Source organism: Drosophila sechellia, chromosome 3R, assembly GCF_004382195.2.
Source record: "Drosophila sechellia strain sech25 chromosome 3R, ASM438219v1, whole genome shotgun sequence".
Taxonomy (NCBI): Eukaryota; Metazoa; Arthropoda; class Insecta; order Diptera; family Drosophilidae; genus Drosophila; species Drosophila sechellia.
Window position 1 is genome coordinate 21,566,112 of NC_045952.1, and position 21,102 is coordinate 21,587,213.

The 21,102-nt window shown below is 45.2% G+C and overlaps 2 protein-coding genes across 4 annotated transcripts; one reads left to right on the forward strand and one right to left on the reverse strand.

The window, feature by feature from the left end:
* Positions 1-591: 591 nt before the first annotated feature.
* Positions 592-10,694, reverse strand: LOC6607517. 3 transcript variants are annotated; one of them, XM_032722006.1, is made up of 5 exons: positions 10,542-10,694; positions 8,216-8,532; positions 6,825-6,911; positions 3,102-3,273; positions 592-1,915 (listed from the first exon to the last, which is right to left on the reverse strand). In XM_032722006.1, the coding sequence occupies exons 2-5, from the start codon at positions 8,525-8,527 to the stop codon at positions 768-770; spliced, it is 1,719 nt and encodes a 572-aa protein (XP_032577897.1). In that variant the 5' UTR covers positions 8,528-8,532; positions 10,542-10,694; the 3' UTR covers positions 592-767. The 3 variants fall into 3 exon arrangements, with proteins under 3 accessions (XP_032577897.1, XP_002032286.2, XP_032577896.1); XM_002032250.2 differs by having other exon boundaries at positions 6,825-6,914; positions 10,542-10,693; XM_032722005.1 differs by lacking the exon at positions 10,542-10,694 and adding an exon at positions 9,788-9,880 and having other exon boundaries at positions 6,825-6,914.
* Positions 10,695-12,175: 1,481 nt separating this feature from the next.
* On the forward strand, positions 12,176-15,427 carry LOC6607518. The gene is made up of 4 exons (XM_002032251.2): positions 12,176-12,678; positions 12,748-12,816; positions 13,920-14,042; positions 14,154-15,427. The coding sequence occupies exons 1-4, from the start codon at positions 12,514-12,516 to the stop codon at positions 15,066-15,068; spliced, it is 1,272 nt and encodes a 423-aa protein (XP_002032287.2). The 5' UTR covers positions 12,176-12,513; the 3' UTR covers positions 15,069-15,427.
* The last annotated feature ends 5,675 nt before the right edge of the window (positions 15,428-21,102 follow it).

The following is a 21,102-nucleotide window of genomic DNA, read 5'->3' on the forward strand; positions in this document are numbered from 1 at the left end:
GTATAGTCCAGCGACGCGTTGATGAAAATGACTCGACGCTGCATTGACCGTGTTTACTGTTTGTCAGACAGGGCAGTAATTTACGCCCACGCGCAAAAAACATTAATTTGCATGCAAGTCAATTATCAGGAGGCAGCAAACAGACAGGCGCTAGTTACCAGTTTTCAGTTTTCAGTTATCAGTATTCAGTATTCAGTTTTCTGTTTTGAGTTTTCAGTTTTCAATTTTTGCGATTTCTTTTGCACAAACATCGGAGTTATTATTCCGCCACAAGCATGCAAAGCCTAATGGAGATACTCTTGAAATGGGTCATGATATTCCAAAAAAGTTGTATATGGCGCAGAAAGATTTATTTATTTTTTCATAAAAGTATCCATACAAGCCATTATTTAAGCTCTCTACTTTTATAGAGCATCTGCAGGTTGTGGAGCCCAACTTGGACACTCAACGGCGAGGACTTTCAAACTGCCAGACCAGCACATTTCTAAATGTTTTTATTAATTAAAAATATTGCAAATTAAACACATTCCCAAATTGCGTTTTGCATTTTTCGTATAAATACGCGGCCGATGGAAAAAAATGCAAATATAATTTACAAAGCATACATTTCACATTTTATTCTTATTTTATGTTCATTGCATTTTGGTTTGCTCTATCGCCGCTTGCGCAGCCATCAGTTCTTAAACTTGCCTTAAAGCTCTTAAACACATTAACTACCTACTAATTAGCTTTAGTACCTATGTTGTGGGACCAGTCTTGTGTGGGATCTACCTGCTTCTGACGGTCACCTCGCACTTGGCAGTCAGATTGCTGAGGGTGAGGAACTGGCCGGATGCCCTAATCTCCGGCCAGCTGCGCCGGAGCGAGTGAGCCGGTCCCAGAAATCGGTGGCCTGGTGTCTCGATGACAGTCTCGAAAGTGGGTCCATGTGGCAGGTGGTCCAGGTGCCACAGGAAGACGGCGTGCTCATCGCCGCCGCCAATCGCAATGACAGCTAAGAAAAATGTGTGCACACTGACGTGGTCAAAAGTGGAGGACTCCTCGCTCAGCCGCAGGCAGGCCACGCCCTCCAGGGGCAGCTGGGGGCGGACGTGCAAGCGCTCGCCGAACGTGCCGTAGATTTGCAACACTGCCAGCCGGTGGTCGCCGCTCAAATGTCGCAGCAACTGCCACTCCCGCCGACCTATTGACCCCGCCTCCAGTGGCAGCACCTGATTTACTCCGGCTGCCGGCGCCTGTTTATGGCTCCCCGCTGATAAGGATGCACCTCCCGAGTCCACAACCGCCGCAACCGCCTGCATCGCGACTGTTGACAATTTGTTGGCCACTGGCTGGCCAAGTTGGTAACTGTGGCTGCTGCATGATTTCCCAGTTGGGCAATGATAATTTTGATACTCGCTCTCGCCGCTGGCTGACTTCTCATGCTCCAGTTGCTCCTGCCCCAGCTGCTGCCGCTCCTGCTGCTGCAGCTGCTGCTGTTGCACCTGGACGCCATTATTTATGGTGGCAACTTCATCGCAGCGCAATCCGTCTTGATCTGGCCCAGTAATCCGCCAACTTTTCTTACTCAACTTTAACTTTGGTTTAACGAGCATATTGTTGTGACCTTCCTCCGAAAAGTGCTCGACAGCGGCCTCCTGATGCTGCACTTTTATCAGCGTGCAACGTGGCAGGACAGCCTCCTCCGCCCCCTGCTCCTGCTCCTGCCCGTGCTGACTCTTCCTTCTGATTTCCCGAGGACTTTGGTCCACCAAAACTGCCTCGAGTTGCCTGGAGATTTGCTTGCCGCACTTGGACTTGCCGGAACTCGTCTTGGCCAGCGCCATTTTCGGTTGATTATGATATTCATTTGTGCACTTGTTGACGCTGCTCAGCTTCCCATGGCCCTGGGCGGCAGCCACCTTGTTGGCTTTCCCTGAAAAGAGGCACCGAAACGGAGGACCATTACAAAAAGTACGAAATGTAAATATAATAAATACAACTAGGACAACTGGAGGGAGATCCACGCAAGTTGTCCATTTGCGCTCGTTTGTGTTTTGCCCCCAAATCTCTTGACACAAACTCCCTTGAACTTCTTCGAGTGGCAAATGAAAATAGAGCAGAAAGTAAGTAAATCTCCACGTACCTGCATCTGTATAAAAATGGGTGAACTATGGCTGAACTATGGGTGAATCCGGGCGAATCATAAAGTATGCACACTTAATGTAGAAGCAATAAAAACGCACTAAGCACGGCATAATCTGGGAAAAACAAAGCGAAGGACCCTGAAGTGGGGAAAAGTGGCAAAAAAATGAAGACCAGCGGGGAAAAACAAATGCAGACAACGGCGGAAAATTCTGTTGCTGCTTGTTACCTCCGCTGTAAACTTCACTCCAAGTTAACTTGGCCGACACAGATTGAAAATGGCAACAAGGGCGGCTAAACTTTAAACGAAGCCGCCCAGTGGCAAAGCAAGAAAACCAGCGCCAACAACAATCTCCCGGCAAGATGGCAACGCAGCTAAGCGCGAAAAACTTTAGCAATTTATGTTACATAATTATGCCATAAAAAGAACAACAAGCGAAGATGAGCCATTGCGCTCAATTTCAAGCACTCTTGACTCGGCTCCGCTTTCTCGTCACATTTTTCTTTCATTTGCGCCGCATCTCGGTCGAGATTTAAGTGAAACATTGACACTTGCCGCTGTCGAAAAGTTTTGGCCCACAGAAATGAGGATTCCCAGTTATCAGCCAGGATGTTGCCAAGGCCACAGGATGTATTAGAGCACTCCGGCGCAAAGGTTATTTGCACAGGGATTGGATCTACAACAAATTGGATCTAAATAATCAAAGTAGTTAAGGCCGTGCTTTAAAGTTACATAGTTCGTATTAAATTGCAATAATTTCACCTTGGTTATGTACTAATATTATATAAAATCAGCAGACTTTCCATGCTATTCCCACCACTTTTCCCATTACGATTTGCCATTCAAGGAAGCCTCTAGAAAGCCTCAGAACCCAACATCTGTTGCCTAATGACAGGTCCAATTGGCGTATCACTCCGCCCGGCTTAAATAGATAAAAGTCGCGAATGTGTGTCCTTAAAGACCAACCAGCACTTACCGCCATCGCAGGGGAAGCTCTCCGCCAGCAGGGTGAACAGTTTGTCCGACAGCAGACACCGGCCCCTCGGCCCCAAAGGAACTCGGCACACAGGACACTTTACGGAGCGACTGCGGCAATTATTGCAGAGCACGTGTCCATTGCAGCACTGCCAGCCAGGTGGTTTGATGACCTGATTTGCGTTCCGGCCAGGTTAACAGGTTCCGCCACAAGGAAAAAGGAGAAATGAAAAATGAGAGCAGTGTGTGTGTAATTATTCAGAGGGGGAATTATTTCAATTAATTATAAATATCAGGAACATCGAACTCGGAGTACCCTTGAGCCGATATTGAGCTCAGCAGCCTGATTGCTGCATTATTATTTTCCTCAAATTGCATTTAAACAAAAAGCAATTCTAGTCTGTCGTTCGTAATGCACAAACGGCAACTAAATTTGATTATTGCCCACATTTGCTTCTTGTTTGCCACCGGGTTCGCTTGGCATCCTCAAGTCCAGATGCAGTGCAGCCAGGATTGCTCTCCTCGAATCGACATGAAATATGTATTATGCTGCGCAGCAAGCTTTCCATTTAAATTGAAAATCAAATTGAAAATATTGCAAGCGGATTTAAAATAATACAACTGTGTTTGATGCGCGCCCAAATACTTTTGCGCATTTCAAGTCGGTCGGTCCATCGCAAAAACACAAATGCGGAAATATGAAAAACAAAATAAAAATGGCAAAAATACGAACACGAAAAATAGACTAAAAGGACTAAAGGGCTATATGCACACATACATATGTACATATGTATATCGATGTTACATATTTGGCCAAAGCTTTTTGTCTCTGGCTGTCTGTGCGTGTATTCGGTCAAAAACTGATGTAAATATGCAGGCGAACATAAATTTTGCAACGAGCTGAATAAAGAAACAATTTCTGTGCTACGGCTTTCATACTTTTTGCTGCGATTTGCCAAAACTGCAATCGAAGTATTACGAATGTAAAACGATTCGATTGCAATCTGACCAGATAAAAACCAAAAGATAACGAACAAAGTGCACTGCAAAGTAAATTGGTTGCACATTAACGTTAAAGCTAAATCAGTGTCGAACTGTGTAATAACTTTTTAAGATGTATTAAATCATAATTTATGATATTTCTTGAGTGTATTTAAACTTAAAGGCTTAGAAACTTTGCCCGTTTTCAAACATGTCTGACAAACAGAATAATAGGGATTTAAGGAACATGCACGTGTGGCAGATATTTTTAATGCCATTCGTCTTTTATTGTTTTTAATTGGCTTAAATGGCATCAGCAAATGCTTTTAATTTTAATACCCCAGCATGCATAAACAAAGACTCCAATTAGTGATAGAAATCAATTAAATGCAGCTGAGCGAAAACAAAATGGGGGAAGCGGAAGTGGAAGTGGGAGTGGGAATGGGAATGGCACTGGAAACTGCAACTGGAACCGAAAGTGGCGGCGGAAATGGCCAGAACCGAGTGGGTTTAGTTTTGGCCCACAGTAATCGAAATTGGCGTAGCATGCTTTTAGGCATATTGTAAAACCATCAGCTTGGTATCACCACCAGTATTGATTCTACCCGAGTTGGCCAGTTTATATTGCCTAAATTAACTAAAACGCCGCAGGGATGATCGAAAATGAATTAATCATAATGCCATCAGGAGAGCCAGAGTCGAGCTGTTTGTTTGCAAAATTTATGAAAATTAAATGGCCTTCAAATTTATGCATATTTAAATGAAACAAAAACAATTTCATGCCCGATTAAATGTCAAACAAGGAGGAGCTTCAAGGAAAGGAGAGCAAAGGAAGGAAATGGGAAGGACCTTATCCAACTGGTTGCAGGCTAATGCAGGCGATTAGCATTCGAGGGAATCGAGGATGCACAACTATTGAAAATCCAGCAAAACAAAATCCCTTAATAACTTAATGGACTTGTGTGCGTGTTTGCATACGCCGCCTACGCTCACACACACATACACATACACGGACGTGGCAAAGGAAATGGCATGTGCTCATAATACAATATAATGCCGGCTCCATGCCAGAGTAATAATGGCCAAATCCGAAGGACTCTTAGTGCCTCTCTTTCGCTCTAGAAACTCAGCCGCAGGACGGAGCAGGATAAACTGATTTCGGGTTAATAAACAAATTATTCAGTGCAGCTGCAAGTGGAGTTCAAGCTGCTCTGTGGCCAACTGCGAGGCTTCGAAGCTCCGACGAAGGCGTTGCAGCGTGGCCGTGTCCAGGATATCTGCTCCGGGATGTCCTTGCCCGTCCTGACCCGCCCAGCACATGCTTAATTTATGGTTACACACTGACACTCAACGCCACTCCACTCCAACGAGATGTGCTGCTGCAGGCGAGAATTTCATTTGAAAATAACCCTGCATTTTAAATGGGCAGAAATGGGGGGTAGCTGGTGTTCTGCTCTCACCGGTCTGCTCACTCTTTATCTTGTCTAATTAATTAAATTTATGTTTTTGCTGACAAGCTGGGCATACATACATATAATGCATAAATATAAATTTAAAGTCCGGCCCTCGGCAGCAGCTTTAATTTAAATGCAAAACGAGCTCTGCGCTCCGAAGCATCAAAATCTGAATCAGAATCGGAAGCTGGCCCGCAGGCGATTGACACGATTATTCACACTGACTTCCGCTGCCACACACCCACACACACCCCTCTCACACACACACACTCAACCGCTCACTCGACACACACTAATCGTCAATATTTGATTTTTAAACGACATAATCAATCACTTGGGCCGTGTATATAGATGTGTATATATTGTGCAAAACTAATCAAATCACATGGCAGGGCAAACATTTATCAAAAAACCTACTCGAATATGGGTTAAAATAAAACAGCCAAGCAGTGGGCCGTATAAAAAACTTGGCCAGGCAACATAACCGACGGCTATTAACTGGCAACATGGATCTGGCCATGTGCGTCGTTTGAGTAATTGAGTCAACAGAGCTGGCACACCTGCGGGGCAGGGAGGAGCATCCCAGTATCCCAGGATCCATGGACGTGGGCAACTGGCAAACGGGGGCACGGGACATGGGGCACGCAATCACCGGCAGCCCGTCGTTGCAAACTTTATATACAGTCAAGTGATTAGCAACAAACTTGCGCAGCCAAATCAACGCAGCCCCGGAAGAGGATGGCACTGGGATTGCCAATGGAACTAGCACTGCACAGACAAAAAATCTAAGTTACATGCTGGAAAACAGCATATACTAATATATGTACTAATATATGAATAGGTTACAATAGAATAGGTCTAAAAATGCTTAGAAATGTAGTAAAAGTACCAAGAGCCTATCTGACTTAAACCCTATCGTATACAATTAAAGCTTATATAGATGCATTGAAAATATGACCCAGATGGAATAATTATATAATAGATCCTTTTCTCAAAGTGGCATTGACAGCAGCGGCTCACAAAGGCAAACAAGAGGGCAACTGGCCAACTAAGTTTCGGGCGAGTTGGGCCGAGAGTTTGAGCCCAGCTGAGTTGGATAATGACGAACTGGAACTAGAACCAGAACTAAAACTAAAGCCAACCAGCCTCATCGATATGCAATGCACATGCAGGCAGCGGAATGTCCTTATGGCCCGGCCATACCAACATCTGTCCGATCCGCCGCCCCCTTTTAAAACAGCCCATCCAATCCCGCATCCCGCATCCCGCTGCGACCATATTGCACTTACCTCAAGGCACACAGGACACTCCAGTAATTGGGAAATATGTTGCAGGCATGTTGCAAACTTTTGCAGCGATTGTTGATTAATGCCGTGCTGCTGCAAATATAAAGAGAAGCACTGGTCAAATTAAGGATGCCACTTCAAGGTTAAGCGACACTTCGGAAAATTCAATCAAATTTATCCGACGCCTGCATTTAATTATATATTCATTTTTGGGGTGGCCCACATGGGGGCGTTAATAATTCACGGTCCGGTGCGAATGAAAAGCTTTTGATTTAAGCCGATTTCCATTCAGTTTTGCATTCGATTATCAAAATCGTGAGGACGGCGCCTGCATTCGAAGGACCCATAATGTCCTATGACCTAGCGGTTGCAAGTTTAATCTGTTTAACGGGTCAATCTGGCACACATTCTGTGATTCAATGCCATCGGCATTGATTGAAATGGACTTTCCATGGCAACCACCTGTGTAGCTACACGTGTGTGTGCGTGTATGTGTTCTATGTTATGTGTGTGTGCGAATGTCCTGGCTTGCCTTAAATTTGGACTGTCCTCGGCAAGGACATTTAGGTCAATTGAATTGTAATAAAGTACACATAATGTGTCAAGAACGAAATTGCGTTATTTAGATTCAATTGCATTTAATAAAGTAAACAGCTTCTCGGTTGGCAGATAAACAATTTACAACTACACCGATGCCGCCAGGATATCTGCACGGCTGAACACCTCAAGGATAACCTCGGGTTTTCAGTTTACCTATACATTCGAGCTGCGAATAAAAGACCAGGTCATTCGTTGACTTTTTAATTGGGGGACTTTTGATAAATCGAAGGTCCTGCGGTGTGACTTTAAAGCTTGATATTGTTATTGACAATCATTATGTGAATGCAAGCGATGTACATTCAATGCAATATTTGAATTGATTTTAAAACAATAAATGCTGCACAAGAAGGAATCACTTTAAAATACAGGAAAAGAAACTTAATAATTAGATTTACCTTATGTAAAGGCTCATCTTAACGCATAAGCAGTGCAACAAAGCTTCTCTTTACGCAATTAGGCTTAGGTAAATATCATTTGATGACCAGTCAATTACAATTACGTGTGGTTAGATGCCAACTAATCTGCCGTTTTTTTCTCTGTGCACAGTAACCTTGGATTGGGGCTCTATTATTTCGCCCGCCAAACTGCAGCAGTCCCACAAAGCAAGCGGGCCAAGCTGCAGATACTAATTACTAATTAGCAGTAGCAGTAGCAGTCATTAAGTCAATCAGAATTACGTAACGCTCAGCGGCGCACTGATGCAAGACAATGGCCCATATAAGCAGCACACTCCTCCTTCGCACATCTCGGCCCAATTAGGCCAACAATGTGGAGCACAAGTGGCGACTACTTACCACAGCATGTGATGCCTCGGCCTCCTCATTGGGGTCGATGCTGGCCTGCTGGCGCCACATCATCAGGGTCACGACCTCGGCGCCGCTCTGCCAGTGATCCTGCAGCCGATTGGCCAGCTCACTGATACGCAGCCCCAGGACATCGGCTCCATTCAGCTCCAGCAGGGTGTCGCCCAAGCGAACTCCTCCCCTTTCCGCACTCGACTTGGCCTGCACCCCGCTGACCCAAGGATACGGATCCCAGGGGGCACGGCTCAAATTCAGTCCCAAAGTGCCGTTCGCGCAGGCGTAGATGGTGCACAACTGAAGCATATTGGCTGTAACAGAAAGAGGGTTCAAATCAAAACAGACACTCAAGCCACAAGGTCGCACATAAATTTGGCCAATTTTCAACACCGGAGGCGCACACACTCACCCCCTCGCCGCGTTCATCTAATTACCTGGCCTAACACACATATATAAACAACAACTGGGCGAGGGGAGCTTTGAAAAATGTTGCCAAACTGTTTTACTTCGTTTGTCAGTGGGCCAAGATGCCCCAACACTAGTTGACATGCCCATCACGTACACACTCGCATTTATTATGCCCCCGAGTGTGTGTGATTGGGGCAACCGGAGGCCGAAGACCGGAGTCCTCTGATTTCCAGTTCCAGCACTTGACTCATTTGCACCTTTCGACGGGCGATTCCTTCACCTTTCGGCAGCTTCGAGGCGATGCCTAATTAATTAGCCAGAAAGTTTCGGTGCCAAGTGGTCGTAATTACGCATACGCCACGTTTGCCAGGCGTAAAATTTGCGCACATAAATCAAAAGTTTTGCGGAGCCCAGCCAAATAAAAAAAATAAAAGAGAATAGAAAGGGTTTCTTTCAAACTTTTTAGCACCAAGGAAAATCAATTAAGCAACAAAGCCAAGCCGGAACTCATATATAAACATATATACTGTATATGTATGGTATTAGCTTTCTACCAACTGGAATTCTTTAGCTTAGTCACAAATCGATATCGAAGTCATCAGATTCGCTTGGCTGTCAGTTGGAAAAGATTCTCACTGCGAAATTGATTATGTTTCTTGCACTCGAGAACTTTGAGTAGACTGAGAATTTATAGCTTCCTCCTCGGCTGTCTACGCACGCGGATACAGATGTGAGTCTGAGTGCGAGTATGAGTTCGAGTGCGAGTATGGCAAACTTGTTCAAATCACTTCACTTCACTTCTACTGACATTGGCCATGAAATCGCTATGACGTCGGCTTATTGAAGTGGGCACAGCAATAGCTAAGGTAATCATTGAACAATAAGCTGGCCATCAGCCAACAATGTGCTGCTATCCCTTGTAAGGGCAATCAAGACATCGATTTAATTATTTGCCAAAACCGCACCAATTAGTTGAAGCTGCACCCACAAAAAGATAACAAAAAGAATCTCCAACTAAGCCATTGTTTTTGCTGCCAGCCAATGAAGCGCATCGCTTGGCTGGCAAACAATTACGCAAACCCCAAAATGCAGGATGACTGCCACTGGTAACGCTCCAATTAAGGTCGAAAATTGAATTGCCCACAGCCGTGTTTATACCGTAAAGTTAACACTATGTATCTGTAGCTTAGTAGGAAGCGAACTTGGCTTAAACGCGTGTGAATTGCAACTGAATCGACCGAAGGCGGTGCAGTGCACATAGCACACCAGTTGCAAGTCGACTTGAGTCACACGTCTTGGTGGCCGCTTTCGTTTTCAGTGTATTGAGTCAGTGGCAAAACTGGCGAGGCGAGACTAAAACAAACTCGCACAAAAATTGCGTCACAATTACACGAAAGAAACCGCAAGCGAAAAAAAACCGAAATAAACACAAGTAAAAAATTCCGAGAGACAGAGACCCAGAAACCCCAAAGCGGGCTAAAAAGCGTTGCGCATGCGCCATTGGCGCTGCAGCAGCTCTACAATTAGCGAACTGTGGGATTGCCGTGTAAATTTCGATTTGAAATATCTTCTTTTTGAACCCCCCTTTTTCGCACAGTGTTTGCGCAAGCATTGCGTATGATTTATGCGCTGTTTCTAATTCAATTTAGACCCGTTTGTTTGCTTTGGAGGTAGGAAATGGAAGCAAACTTGTTTGCCGCTTTTAATTATGCGAGTAACCAGCAAATGCGTTTATAATTGTGCGTTACACTTCCGCGTTTTTATTCTCGTTTTCAACGTTGGGCATCTGGGCTCTTAGCCGGACCTTGACCTAAGCCAACCGCTTACTAACTTGGCTTGGAAGTCGGTGCGGTGAGCGGCGTAAGGTCATTTGGGCCATTAGCCCTTCCACGCTTTGTTAGCAATTACACACCGTTTCTGTTAGCCAGCTGGTTAATCAATTTTCACAACTCTCGGCCACGCTAGATGATTTTCAATATCTTTGTGATCGTATCGTAATCACTTTATTTCGGCGCCGGCGCTTCGCACTTCGCGTTTTCCAGCGGAACTTGCGGCGCATGCGCACTTAACCGAATGCGAGTTGCGAAGAAACTGAGGCTCGACTTCTTCACAGCTGACCAGCAGACCTACTAACTTGGCTTAAAGCGAGCGCCACCTGTGGGCAGAGATTTGCACTTAGCTTCAGCGAGCTTTTGAATGTTTTATTTCGTTTTTTTTTTTTTTGTTTTTTGGAAACCGCATCTACTGGCCACAAACAAGTCGAGAGTCAATAGTGTGAAGAGGCGGAATTGCACTTGAATTTGGCCATTTGCCTTTGGGCCCGGCCTAATTGCCGGCCGATTAATAAAAGTCAATTACCTTTCAGGTGGATGGCTGGCTGTTCGAGAAACATGAATTTTGATGTTATTGCCTGGGTAAGTATTCTCTAATTTTGACACTGCTGACGGCTTTTGGCTGCCGAACGCTTCTGTGTGCCACATAAATTTGGCCAAATCTAATTGAACTGGCAAATTGAAAAGCCAAAAACGAATCACACACACACACCGCACACCACAATGCCGCCCAGGGTCAGTTTTGCTGGGCGCAAATTTTAATGAAATTACCAATTTCAATGCTATTTGGCCAATGTTTCAGACGACCAGAGCAGCGCCAAACTCAAATTACCGCCTCAATGGCAGTTAAACCGGCGATAACAAAACAACAAAAAAGCGAAAGTCAAATGGATGGCGATGGTTTGGCCATGCCAAACCAAATCCATTTGTCAGCTGCCAATTTCCATCAGTTATCATTGTTAGGGTTAATCGACGAGCCGGTTTTAGGCCCGATTATTTATTTAGGGCCCCATTGTTTATGTTTATCGCCGTTTGACACCCTCGTGCGTTGCCAACACACTTGTCGTTGTTGTTTTAATTTCTTTTGGCATTTAAAATAATAATATTTTGGTTTACTTGCTGGCCACTCAATCGCAAATGCACTGGCCATTTGCCACTGCCAACACGCAATTAAGCCGAAAAATAGTGCTGTTTATTTTCAAATTTAATTACAAAGTCGGAAAACTTTTAAAGTCAACAAATGGGAATTAAACTGATTAAGTTTCGAGTGCATTACTGCTAATAGCGATTTTATCTGATTACGATTTGTGCTTTCCGTAACCAAACTGTATAAATATACAATTTAACACTTAATTTGCAGTTGATAAGCGCAGCTTTATTGTTTTAAATTTAAGAGAAATAGCAGAAGGTTTCCACGAAAAGCGAAGAGAAATAGACAAAGTTTTCTATGAAAACTATTGTATTTGGACATGTTCTCGATTTCACTTCCTCACAATTGTAGCAGCCTGCACATTCGAACCAACTCACTTACCAGTTTATCAAATGACTTAATCGCTAAAGAATTTGTTTATTTATTTGGTGTATTTGAAGGTGTCACAATATGTAGGCATGCAACTTTATAGCGCACCCAAAAACCGCTGCCAGCCGAAAGTTCAAATATTTACTTAGCTCCACAAGACTAATTTCCATGATCTCAGCTGGGTGTCAGCTTTGGATCTCGGAACTCAGATTTCAGATCTCGAATTCCGAATCTCTAATCTTGAACCGTTAACCGTCATTAAGTTGTGGAAGGGGTTAAATGTGTGATGCTGGGGAGCTTGGCCAAAATGTTTGTCGTAGCCGATTGCGTCGGCCAAAAGCGCTCCATGTTCACTGCTCGCCGCTCGGCAACTTTTCAGCCAGCCAGCCAGCTGGCTCAAAAAAATCAACAACAGACACACGAAAAACAGTTTGCCAACTGAGAGCGCACGTTGAACACGTCTCTCGCTAGCCGCTTTATATTTTGTGGCCCACAACGATCCGAGCACCTGTGCGAGTTTTCTAGCCCCGAAAATGAGGAAATCAGCGGGAGGATTTCAGGCCCCAACCAGTGAAGATGGACAGCATGGCGATGGCAATGGCTCCTCTGTGCGTCTACTGAGGATTCCCAGAGCCGCACCTGCGATGGAGAACTACGGATTCCAGCTGACCCGCAGCAAATGGGATCCCTATCCCTGGGTAATAAAAGTGGCCATCGTTTGGAGATCCCGACCCCTCCTAATTACCATATACCCATTACACCGACAGGTTTGCGAAGTGGCAGCCGGCACACCTGCCGCTCTCTGCGGCCTAAAACCCGGCGATTGCGTTCTGGAGGTGAGTAGAAGTTAGTGCCACAGGTTGGTGCCACCGTTGTCAGTTCTTTCAGCGCCCAGCCAGCATTGGACTGGCGGATTAGGCACAGCGCAGACCAACTGCATTGGTAACTCAAATGCATTGGTAACTCAATCTGCGCCAGAACTCCAGTTACAAAACTAAGAATGCAATAGATCGACGGGGAATTTACTTTGTAAGCCTATTAAGAGCTTATTGAGAATGCCCCTCTTATTGAAAGTATGTGCATGCAACTCAGGATAGAAAACAGAGATTTAGGAACCCACTTAAATTATAATATATTAATATTCAGAAAAAAGTTCTTTTTGTCAGCTTACAGTTCTAAAAATGATGTAGTTTTTTCTCTAAAGCTAATTATGTATACTTGCGAGTTTTCAAGTCAATAACTTCTAAAATTTGTATGAATCGTGACTTAAGATAAAAAGTACTATTCAGGAAAGCATTCCAATATGATGATTTGCACTTCTAGAAACAAATTCAAATCGCTATGGTCATTTAAATTACGAATAGCTTAAGCTGTGGAAGTTGGACCGTACATATGTATATCCAAGTCTGGACTTTGAAGCCGCTATTGTAGCCGCATTTGTTGTTCTTTGTGGATATTGTTTACTTAAAATAGCAATGCAGGAAAACTTAATTGCTTGGCATCGGCTTTATTCAGCAACTTTATTGGAGCGGGAATGGGGCACTAGAAACAGCTGGTGAATGCACAGGCCGCCCTAAAACTAATGGCACAACTCGAACGTAGTAAAACGACTAGTTGATGACAAAGATTAATTAGCACGAAGTAAATATGCAAAGCAAATATCAGTTATCAGATAACAGATAACAGCCAATTGAGTTAACAGCGCTAGCTAGGGTTAATATCCGCAAGCAGTGCGTGCGATACAGCCGCAAGCAGTGCTTTCGAATTTGGAAATGTGTTGGCCATATTCTGTGGTATTCATTTGTTTTCTTTGCTAGCTCGTGGAAATCAAAATATTTTGATACTTGGTACTTGCTTTCTGTATGGCAAATATTTTCTAAAATAAATAAGCAACATTGCCAGACATTTTCTCTAAAATTCTATAATATTTAATTTCCAGGTAAATGGCAACGATGTTTTGGGACTGAGAGTGTCTGAAATCGCCAAAATGGTCAAGAGTCAAAAGGACTGCGTCACAGTTCTCTGTTGGAACAGTGAGTGTGATAAGGACTGTGATACTAATGCAAGTATTTTCATTGAAGTCTGATATTCTTCTTTCAACCATCAAACACACTCAGTTATCCTTTTTCCATCAAAATCCCGCTAACCCAATATTTTTCTCAAAAATCCATAGAGCATCTGCTGCGCCCCCATGCCCACCAGTTTGCGCCGCCTGTCCCTCGTCCTGGAGAGCATCCTGCGCCTCGTCGAATGTCCTGTCTGCGGGGTGACCATCTCACCGCCGGCGATGCAGTGCCAAAACGGACACCTGCTCTGCGTGGACTGTCGCATCCGCTCGGAGCGATGTCCTGTCTGCCGGGACTTCTACACTCCCCGCCGGGCGCTATTGGCGGAGCAGATTTTCCTGACCATTGCCAACGCCTTCGAGATGTGCCGCTCGGAGAACAAGCTGCGGCAGAAGCTCTTTGCCGGGATAACACGGCCAGTTGTGGGCCGACAGGACAAGATAACCGGACAGGACACCTGGCGAAAGCGCAGGCCAGTGCTGCCAACGAACAAGTTCCTAACCAAGTTGCTCGAGGGCTGCGCCTACTCGACGGATAACCTTAGTCCCTCGAATGCCGCTACCCTGCTGAGGACTAGTACGACTAGCGACTCCAGTGAAATCCAGGCCAGGACATCGCCAGTGACAGCCACGCCCCCCGAAAGGACAACAATGCATGCCACGCTTGACGCGAATGCGGCGCATCCTTCACTCTCGACGAATGATTTACAGCAGGAAGGAGTTAAGCCAAATGCCGAGGGCGTTGACGAGGAATCCGGAACGGACAGCAGCCACAACTCCGCTACATCCTTGCATGGCCCTCCGCTACCATCCTCCGTTGGCCCGGGCATCAATGAATCTTCCGGATTGCAACCCGTTCGCATACCTCCTGTCACTCCGAGCCAAGATTTGCCCCAGCAGGTTGTCCAAACTAAGCCGGCCTCGCTGCTGTACCGCTGTCCCTGCGAGCTGCAGGATCCACAGGATTCTGCAAAGGACCTACACCAGAACTGCTGCTACAAATCCGCATTCCGTCTGCTTTGAGCTCGGGCATCTCAATCAACAGCATCCTCTTATCAGGCGCGTCCCCAGTTACCCCCCACCCCCCTCGCTGTTTTCCTTTCTAATTAAATTAAATGCCAGTTGCTTGGCCAAAGTTGCTTATCGCGCAAAGAAACGAACCCGGCCAAAGGAATTGTATGAGTGTCAGGCCGGGACAAAGGCCCAGGCTGGAGATGCAAAGAAGTTGGTCCAGCTAACTGCAGCGAAGAGTTCAACTTGGCCAAGTTGAGTTCTAATTGAATCACTCCTGAACGCTCCAATGACTTTGTGTCATTTGGCGTCCGAGTTGGCCAGCTCGATAATGAAGTCCGGGCGGACTGCATCCAGGGGTTGTGAGTCTTGAAAGGAATTAAAATATTTGAAGTCAATTGGACTTGGATATCTTGCAAATGATCAACGGTGTCTAGGTATATGCAACATTATTTGAGTACTTGTTCAAAGTTGCAATTGCGTTTTCCCACTGCATACTCCTGGGCATTAAATATATATGCATTTCTCGCAGTGCAGTGCAACTTATGACTGCTGACGGCGACGCCACGCACAGATGCAGGTCAATCAGTAGCAAAGTGAAGGATACCGGACAAGCGCGTAATGAGCTTTATTTGTCATCGGGAGCAGGCATGTAACCTGTCCTGTCCCTGGTTCCTTGGTCCTGGTGGTTCCTGATGGCCCCATAATGACAGCCGCAGTAGGACAGCCATTATGCCGGCCGTTTACCATTTAATATTGATGCCGGACGAACCGCACCAATGGAGGAGCGAGCGACGCCAGCAACAGGCTCCAGTTGCTCCAAACCGCATTCTTCCTATCGCTGCAGAATGCCCTCCCGCTGCTTCTTCGCCGGAGCAAGGCTGCCATGAAAATGTCATCAAAACAGGAAGTGGCAGTTTAATTTAAGCGCGTTAATTGAATTTTATTTTCTGCTTTGTTGATGTGCCGGACAAAAGCCAGGGTGCCGACCAAGTCCAAGCCGGAGTCCATAGTCCATAGACGGTAGTCCAGATCCGCGTCCAGTAGCGAGTGCGATGCAGAAATTGATTTGCTGCTGCTCCTGCTGTTGCTGCCACTTCTGATGGCGGTGCAGCATTGTGGGTGCGGATTAGTCGGAATGGCCGGAATAAGCGGCCGTATCCCGTGGTGTCGCCACCTGGCAGAGTCGGCAAACTTTAATTACTTCTTCTATGCGCCATTATGCACTCAGATGCGCGTCCGCCCGGGGAAAACCTGTTTAAATTGCTGTTATTTTTGCATTCTGCCGCCAGTCTTGTGGCCCACAGGCTCAGCCCCCCACACATTTTCTAATTGCATTTCATTATCTATTGGAAATTACAGCGATTTCGAGGGTCGATGATGATGGCACCGCTAATGGCAACCGTAACAAGTGCTTCCTCCACGTGAATCTCGCAGCGCAACTATGCAATTAATTTCGCTGTCGCGGGTAAAAGAAATCGCTGCGAAAACCGCGACAAGTGCGCTTGTGCTTCCAATTTTCCCCCACTACCCATTTCCCATACCCATATTCCCATCCTCCCGGCATAATTTGCAATGGGAAACCCAGACCGATCTATTGGTTATTTAATTAATGTGAAGCACTCATTACCGAGTGCAATTTACCTTGGGTAAACACGGGGTATTCAGCTCTTAAAGCATCGCTCCTCCATCCCCTTTCAATTTGCATCCTTGGCTGTTTAAGTTCTGGTTTTGCATCAAAATAAACGGCTCTTTGGGCAAGTTTCGGGGCCGGCTAAGTGGTAATGGTAAAAACAATAAATTCACTTTGGAGCGCAAATTTGCGCTGCCACGCCCACTCGAGCACTTGCCGCACAAGTGGAGGTCACGTCAGTTCACCACACGGCGTATGAGTATGGGTATCCAAAGTGCACTTGAAAAAAAACTTAAACTATGTTAAACTCAAATAAAGTTATTGTATTATAAGTTAAAGTTATATATATAACATGTAAGTATCAGGATTTAAAGAACGAAGGATTTTAAGATGTAAGTAGGTCTCAGAACTATCACCCGGCACAAGATGTGCTCATTTCCTTTCAGTGTAGCTTATCAGCCGGCAACAGAGACCGTCGGTAGAAAGTGTGTGTATAGCTTAGCAACAATGTGACCGCCCCAAAGCGAAGGAAAGCGTGCAACAATTTGGAGAATCCTTCTTCCCTTTTGGCGGCGCAGCTGTTTCGTGTGCGGCCGCAACCTTAGAAACTTTCTAACGAGCATTCTGCACCGCCCCCCTCACCGATCTGCCCCTCTGCCCCCTTTGGCCACCTTTTCCAGCCCCTCCCCCTTTGGCCTTTGTTGTTGCACGCCTCTGGGCGGACTGTTATTGTTATTGTTTCTAGCTGGCAAACAACATGTGCGGTTGTCATAAATTTAACGCCAAAAGAGCATTTTAAGCAGTCAGCCAAAGACCGCCTGGCAGGGGGACTAAGTCTTCTAATTACTCCGAGGGAAAACTTTTTGGCCAAAAGAGCCCCCATGCCCCGCCATGCTGCATGTGTGTGTGTGCATCTCGGGCAGAAAAGTTTGACGAGTCGCCCACCGGAAATGCAGCGAAATGCAAAATGGGAAATGGTAAATGGGAAATGGGAAATGCAAGCGGCTGCGTGCAAAGTATTTCCATATTTAAATTCGTGCGTTTGAATATTTGAAACGGCAACTGGCAAACGGCAAATGGGAATTATTTATTTAATTAAATATTAAAAAACGTGCTGCGGCCATCTTTTATTGCATTAGTCGCCGTTTCGGGGGCTCTGTAAAGTACGGTTCGCATATCTATTTGATTTATTCAATTTTTCCCCCATTATAGTGGCATATTTTTTATTTTTCACACGCTGGCGAAGCTTGTATCGCCGGCAGAAGAAACTTAATTACGGTTGAGCGACGTCGCAAGAGCCTGATTAAATTAAAATGAATATGAATATGAATTGCATTCACATTCGCATTCACGGCGCCTGTAAATAGGCAACAAAGCGACTCAATGGGCGACATGTGAGTGACACATTGAATTAATTGAAACATCCGGTTCGGCTCTCTTAAATCGAAAAACGCAGCCCCTGCAAAGGCAGCAAATGAAACAATTTGCGTGGCAAATAATAATAACCAAAAAACAAAAAAAAAAAAAGAAGATACATCGCCCGCGGCGGGCAGCCTTGGAAATTAAAATTATAATTCCATTGATTAGAAAATTGTAAATGCATGGAATTTTAGGATATCGCTGTGTGGCGATCTTTCGATTTACATAATTGCGAACCAAAGCGTCGCAACGCACCGAAAATCTGCAAAATCTCAGCCACAACAGCTGCAGTGGGCGGTGGTTTTTGAGGCGCCTTTCGGCTCCCCTTGGTGCCCCTTGATGCCCCTTCATGCACCTTGGTGCCGCCGGGTGGTGCAGATGCTTATCGGGGTGTAACTTTGCACCGACCAGTGGCCACTGCCCATAAATATCAAAAATTCTAACACATGGAATGGGTGGCTTGTACTTTTTTTTTTGGTTTTTGGCTTGGCCTGCAGGTGTGGGAACCCGCGAACCTGTTCGCTTTTTGCATCCTGGCGGGGGACTTTTTAATTAAAATAAAAACGAACAGCAAGGGGCAGCAGTGGAAATGCCACATAATTGTCGAATTGTTGCCACTTGCCAAGCGTGCTGCGCGTTGGGCGGGGTGGGTGGAGGGCGTGGCAGCCTGAAATGGGCGTTTGCTGATTAACAAAAATAAATTGTGAGCGGGACTTTGGCATAACAATTACTCCGCCACCATGTGGTTATGTGCAACATACATATGTATATGTATGCGTACATGGGATGGCCATTTTCACAAAACTCCTGTGTCTGCGTGTCTGCGCTTTTTGTTTGCGGATGTGTTCTCGTTGAGCTTGTAAATATTTAGCTGCCATCCGCTCGTGTTCGCCGACGCCTAGCCTAGCTGCACAGATTCCGCCCTTTAACCTCAAAAGCAAAAAATTCATTTCGGATCCAACTAAAATCCGCACTCGAACAGAGCGCCAGGAGCCAGCCAATGACCACTTGTAGCCCTCAGCGGGCAGTCCAGCAGTCATTTCGATGACCAGGCATCGAGGGTATTAGCGGGATGTATTGGCACTGCGGATAAGTATGAACTATGCATTATTGGGACTTGAAAACCTAACTAGAAAATTAAACATATTAATTATAGTTAAAGCTATAAGCCATGTACTTAAATTATGTTTTGTTAGTTTTATGAGCTCAATCTTTTTGGCCACATAGTTAGCAAGTCAGATAGCTCACTTCTAGCATCTTTTTGTGAAATCACGTATACGTACTTAACTCAATTTTTGTATAATCCCTTTAAAAATGCGGCATATCCTTCGTCACAGAGTGTGTATGTATGTGTGTATGTGAACATTTTGGGAGTCGGGGAAGAAGTAATAGAAAGTAAGCAAGCAAAAAAGTCAAAATCATGGCTTTGCTCATGTTTTATGTGGGATATTCCGTTGTGTTCTGCTGGGCTGCTTTTAATTGCTTTACATTTTTGTTTATTTTGTTGACGCTGTCCCTGCAGTTCTCTGTGCATGTGTGTGTGTGTGTCCGGTGTGTCTGTATGTGTTTATGTCCTTGTCTGTGTTTGCGGGCTGTAATGAAGACCCGTGTCGGTCTGCATATTAACTGGAACACACTTGCAGCATTTTTAAATGCATAGTGCACCACCCGCCGCCCACCCACCCCACCACGCGCTAAACCACCCACTGAACCACCAGAAAAACCCAACAGAAACACCAGCCCTAAGCATTTTAGGGCCGTAGTTGGACAGCGAAAACAGAAACGAGCCATGGGGATGGCCAAGAGTTGAGGGGTTTTTGGCGGGGGGATGGAGGGAGGGAGTGGGGCTTGCGGCTGCGGCAAGTAAATTTGCGCACGGCTTTCATTGTCTGTCATAAGCATAAATGGTTATTAATATTAAAGTTCATAACGGGCAATGTTAACTGCTCATTTAACGGGGCCATGCTTCTGGCCACTTTATTTTTGCCTGACTGCTCCGCCCGCCAGCCAGCCAGCCACGCCCCCCTGGCAGCGTCCGCCCCCCGTTTGCTCATTGATATGTCGGCAGTTGTTTACACATTAACAGCCCGCTGTGCACCACAACCATGGCCATTTGCAACCAGTTAACGAAAGAGGCCATTCGAGCCTTATTAAGTCACTAAAATTGCATCGACAGTGCAACATTTCCACTGGCCACTAGCATCAAGTCAAGGCTTAAGGCTTAACTCGATCATTTTTAATGAGAATCAGAATATTACATGATTCAGGGTATATTTTAAATCAAATTAGGCGAATGTGCCAGTAATTTAACCCATTTCTCCATGCGCTGAACTTAACGTTCCAGTGACCCCGAATGAACTGCAATCCGTGCGCGAGCTGAACCCAAATTAATTTAAGACTTAAGCCGATTTTTATGAATGCAATGCAATGCAAATTAATTCGATATATGTAAACAAATAAATGAAAAACTGAGAATGTGCTAAAAGCGAATAATAAATTAACTATGTGCACACACACACATGCGCCGCACTGGAGTTGTAAATTATTTTTTGAATGCACAGCAATTAAGTAAAGTCAGACGGGCAAACATGAAACGGAAATCCCAGCATGTTGTGCATGTCTCTGTATCCGATTTTCCGCAGAAATGGCCAGGTGTGAGATATATAATCGGAATCGAATGGATAGGCGTAATCACGGAGCGTTAACAGGAATTATGTATACCGGCGGGGACTTAAAACTGGTTTTTATCGTCACTCAAAGGGTTAATGGGCATGGGCATAGGGCATCCTGAAGGTATTCCAAATTGAATTACATTCTAAAATTACTGCACAGTACTCACCGCCCAATCCAAACTTCAGCCAAAAAAAAAACAAGAGAGTATGCTATAGTCGAGTTCCCCGACTATAAGATACCCCTTACTTAGCTAGTGTGAATGGACATACTTACTTTACAACGAATCTAGTATACTCTCTTACTCTACGAGTAACGGGTATA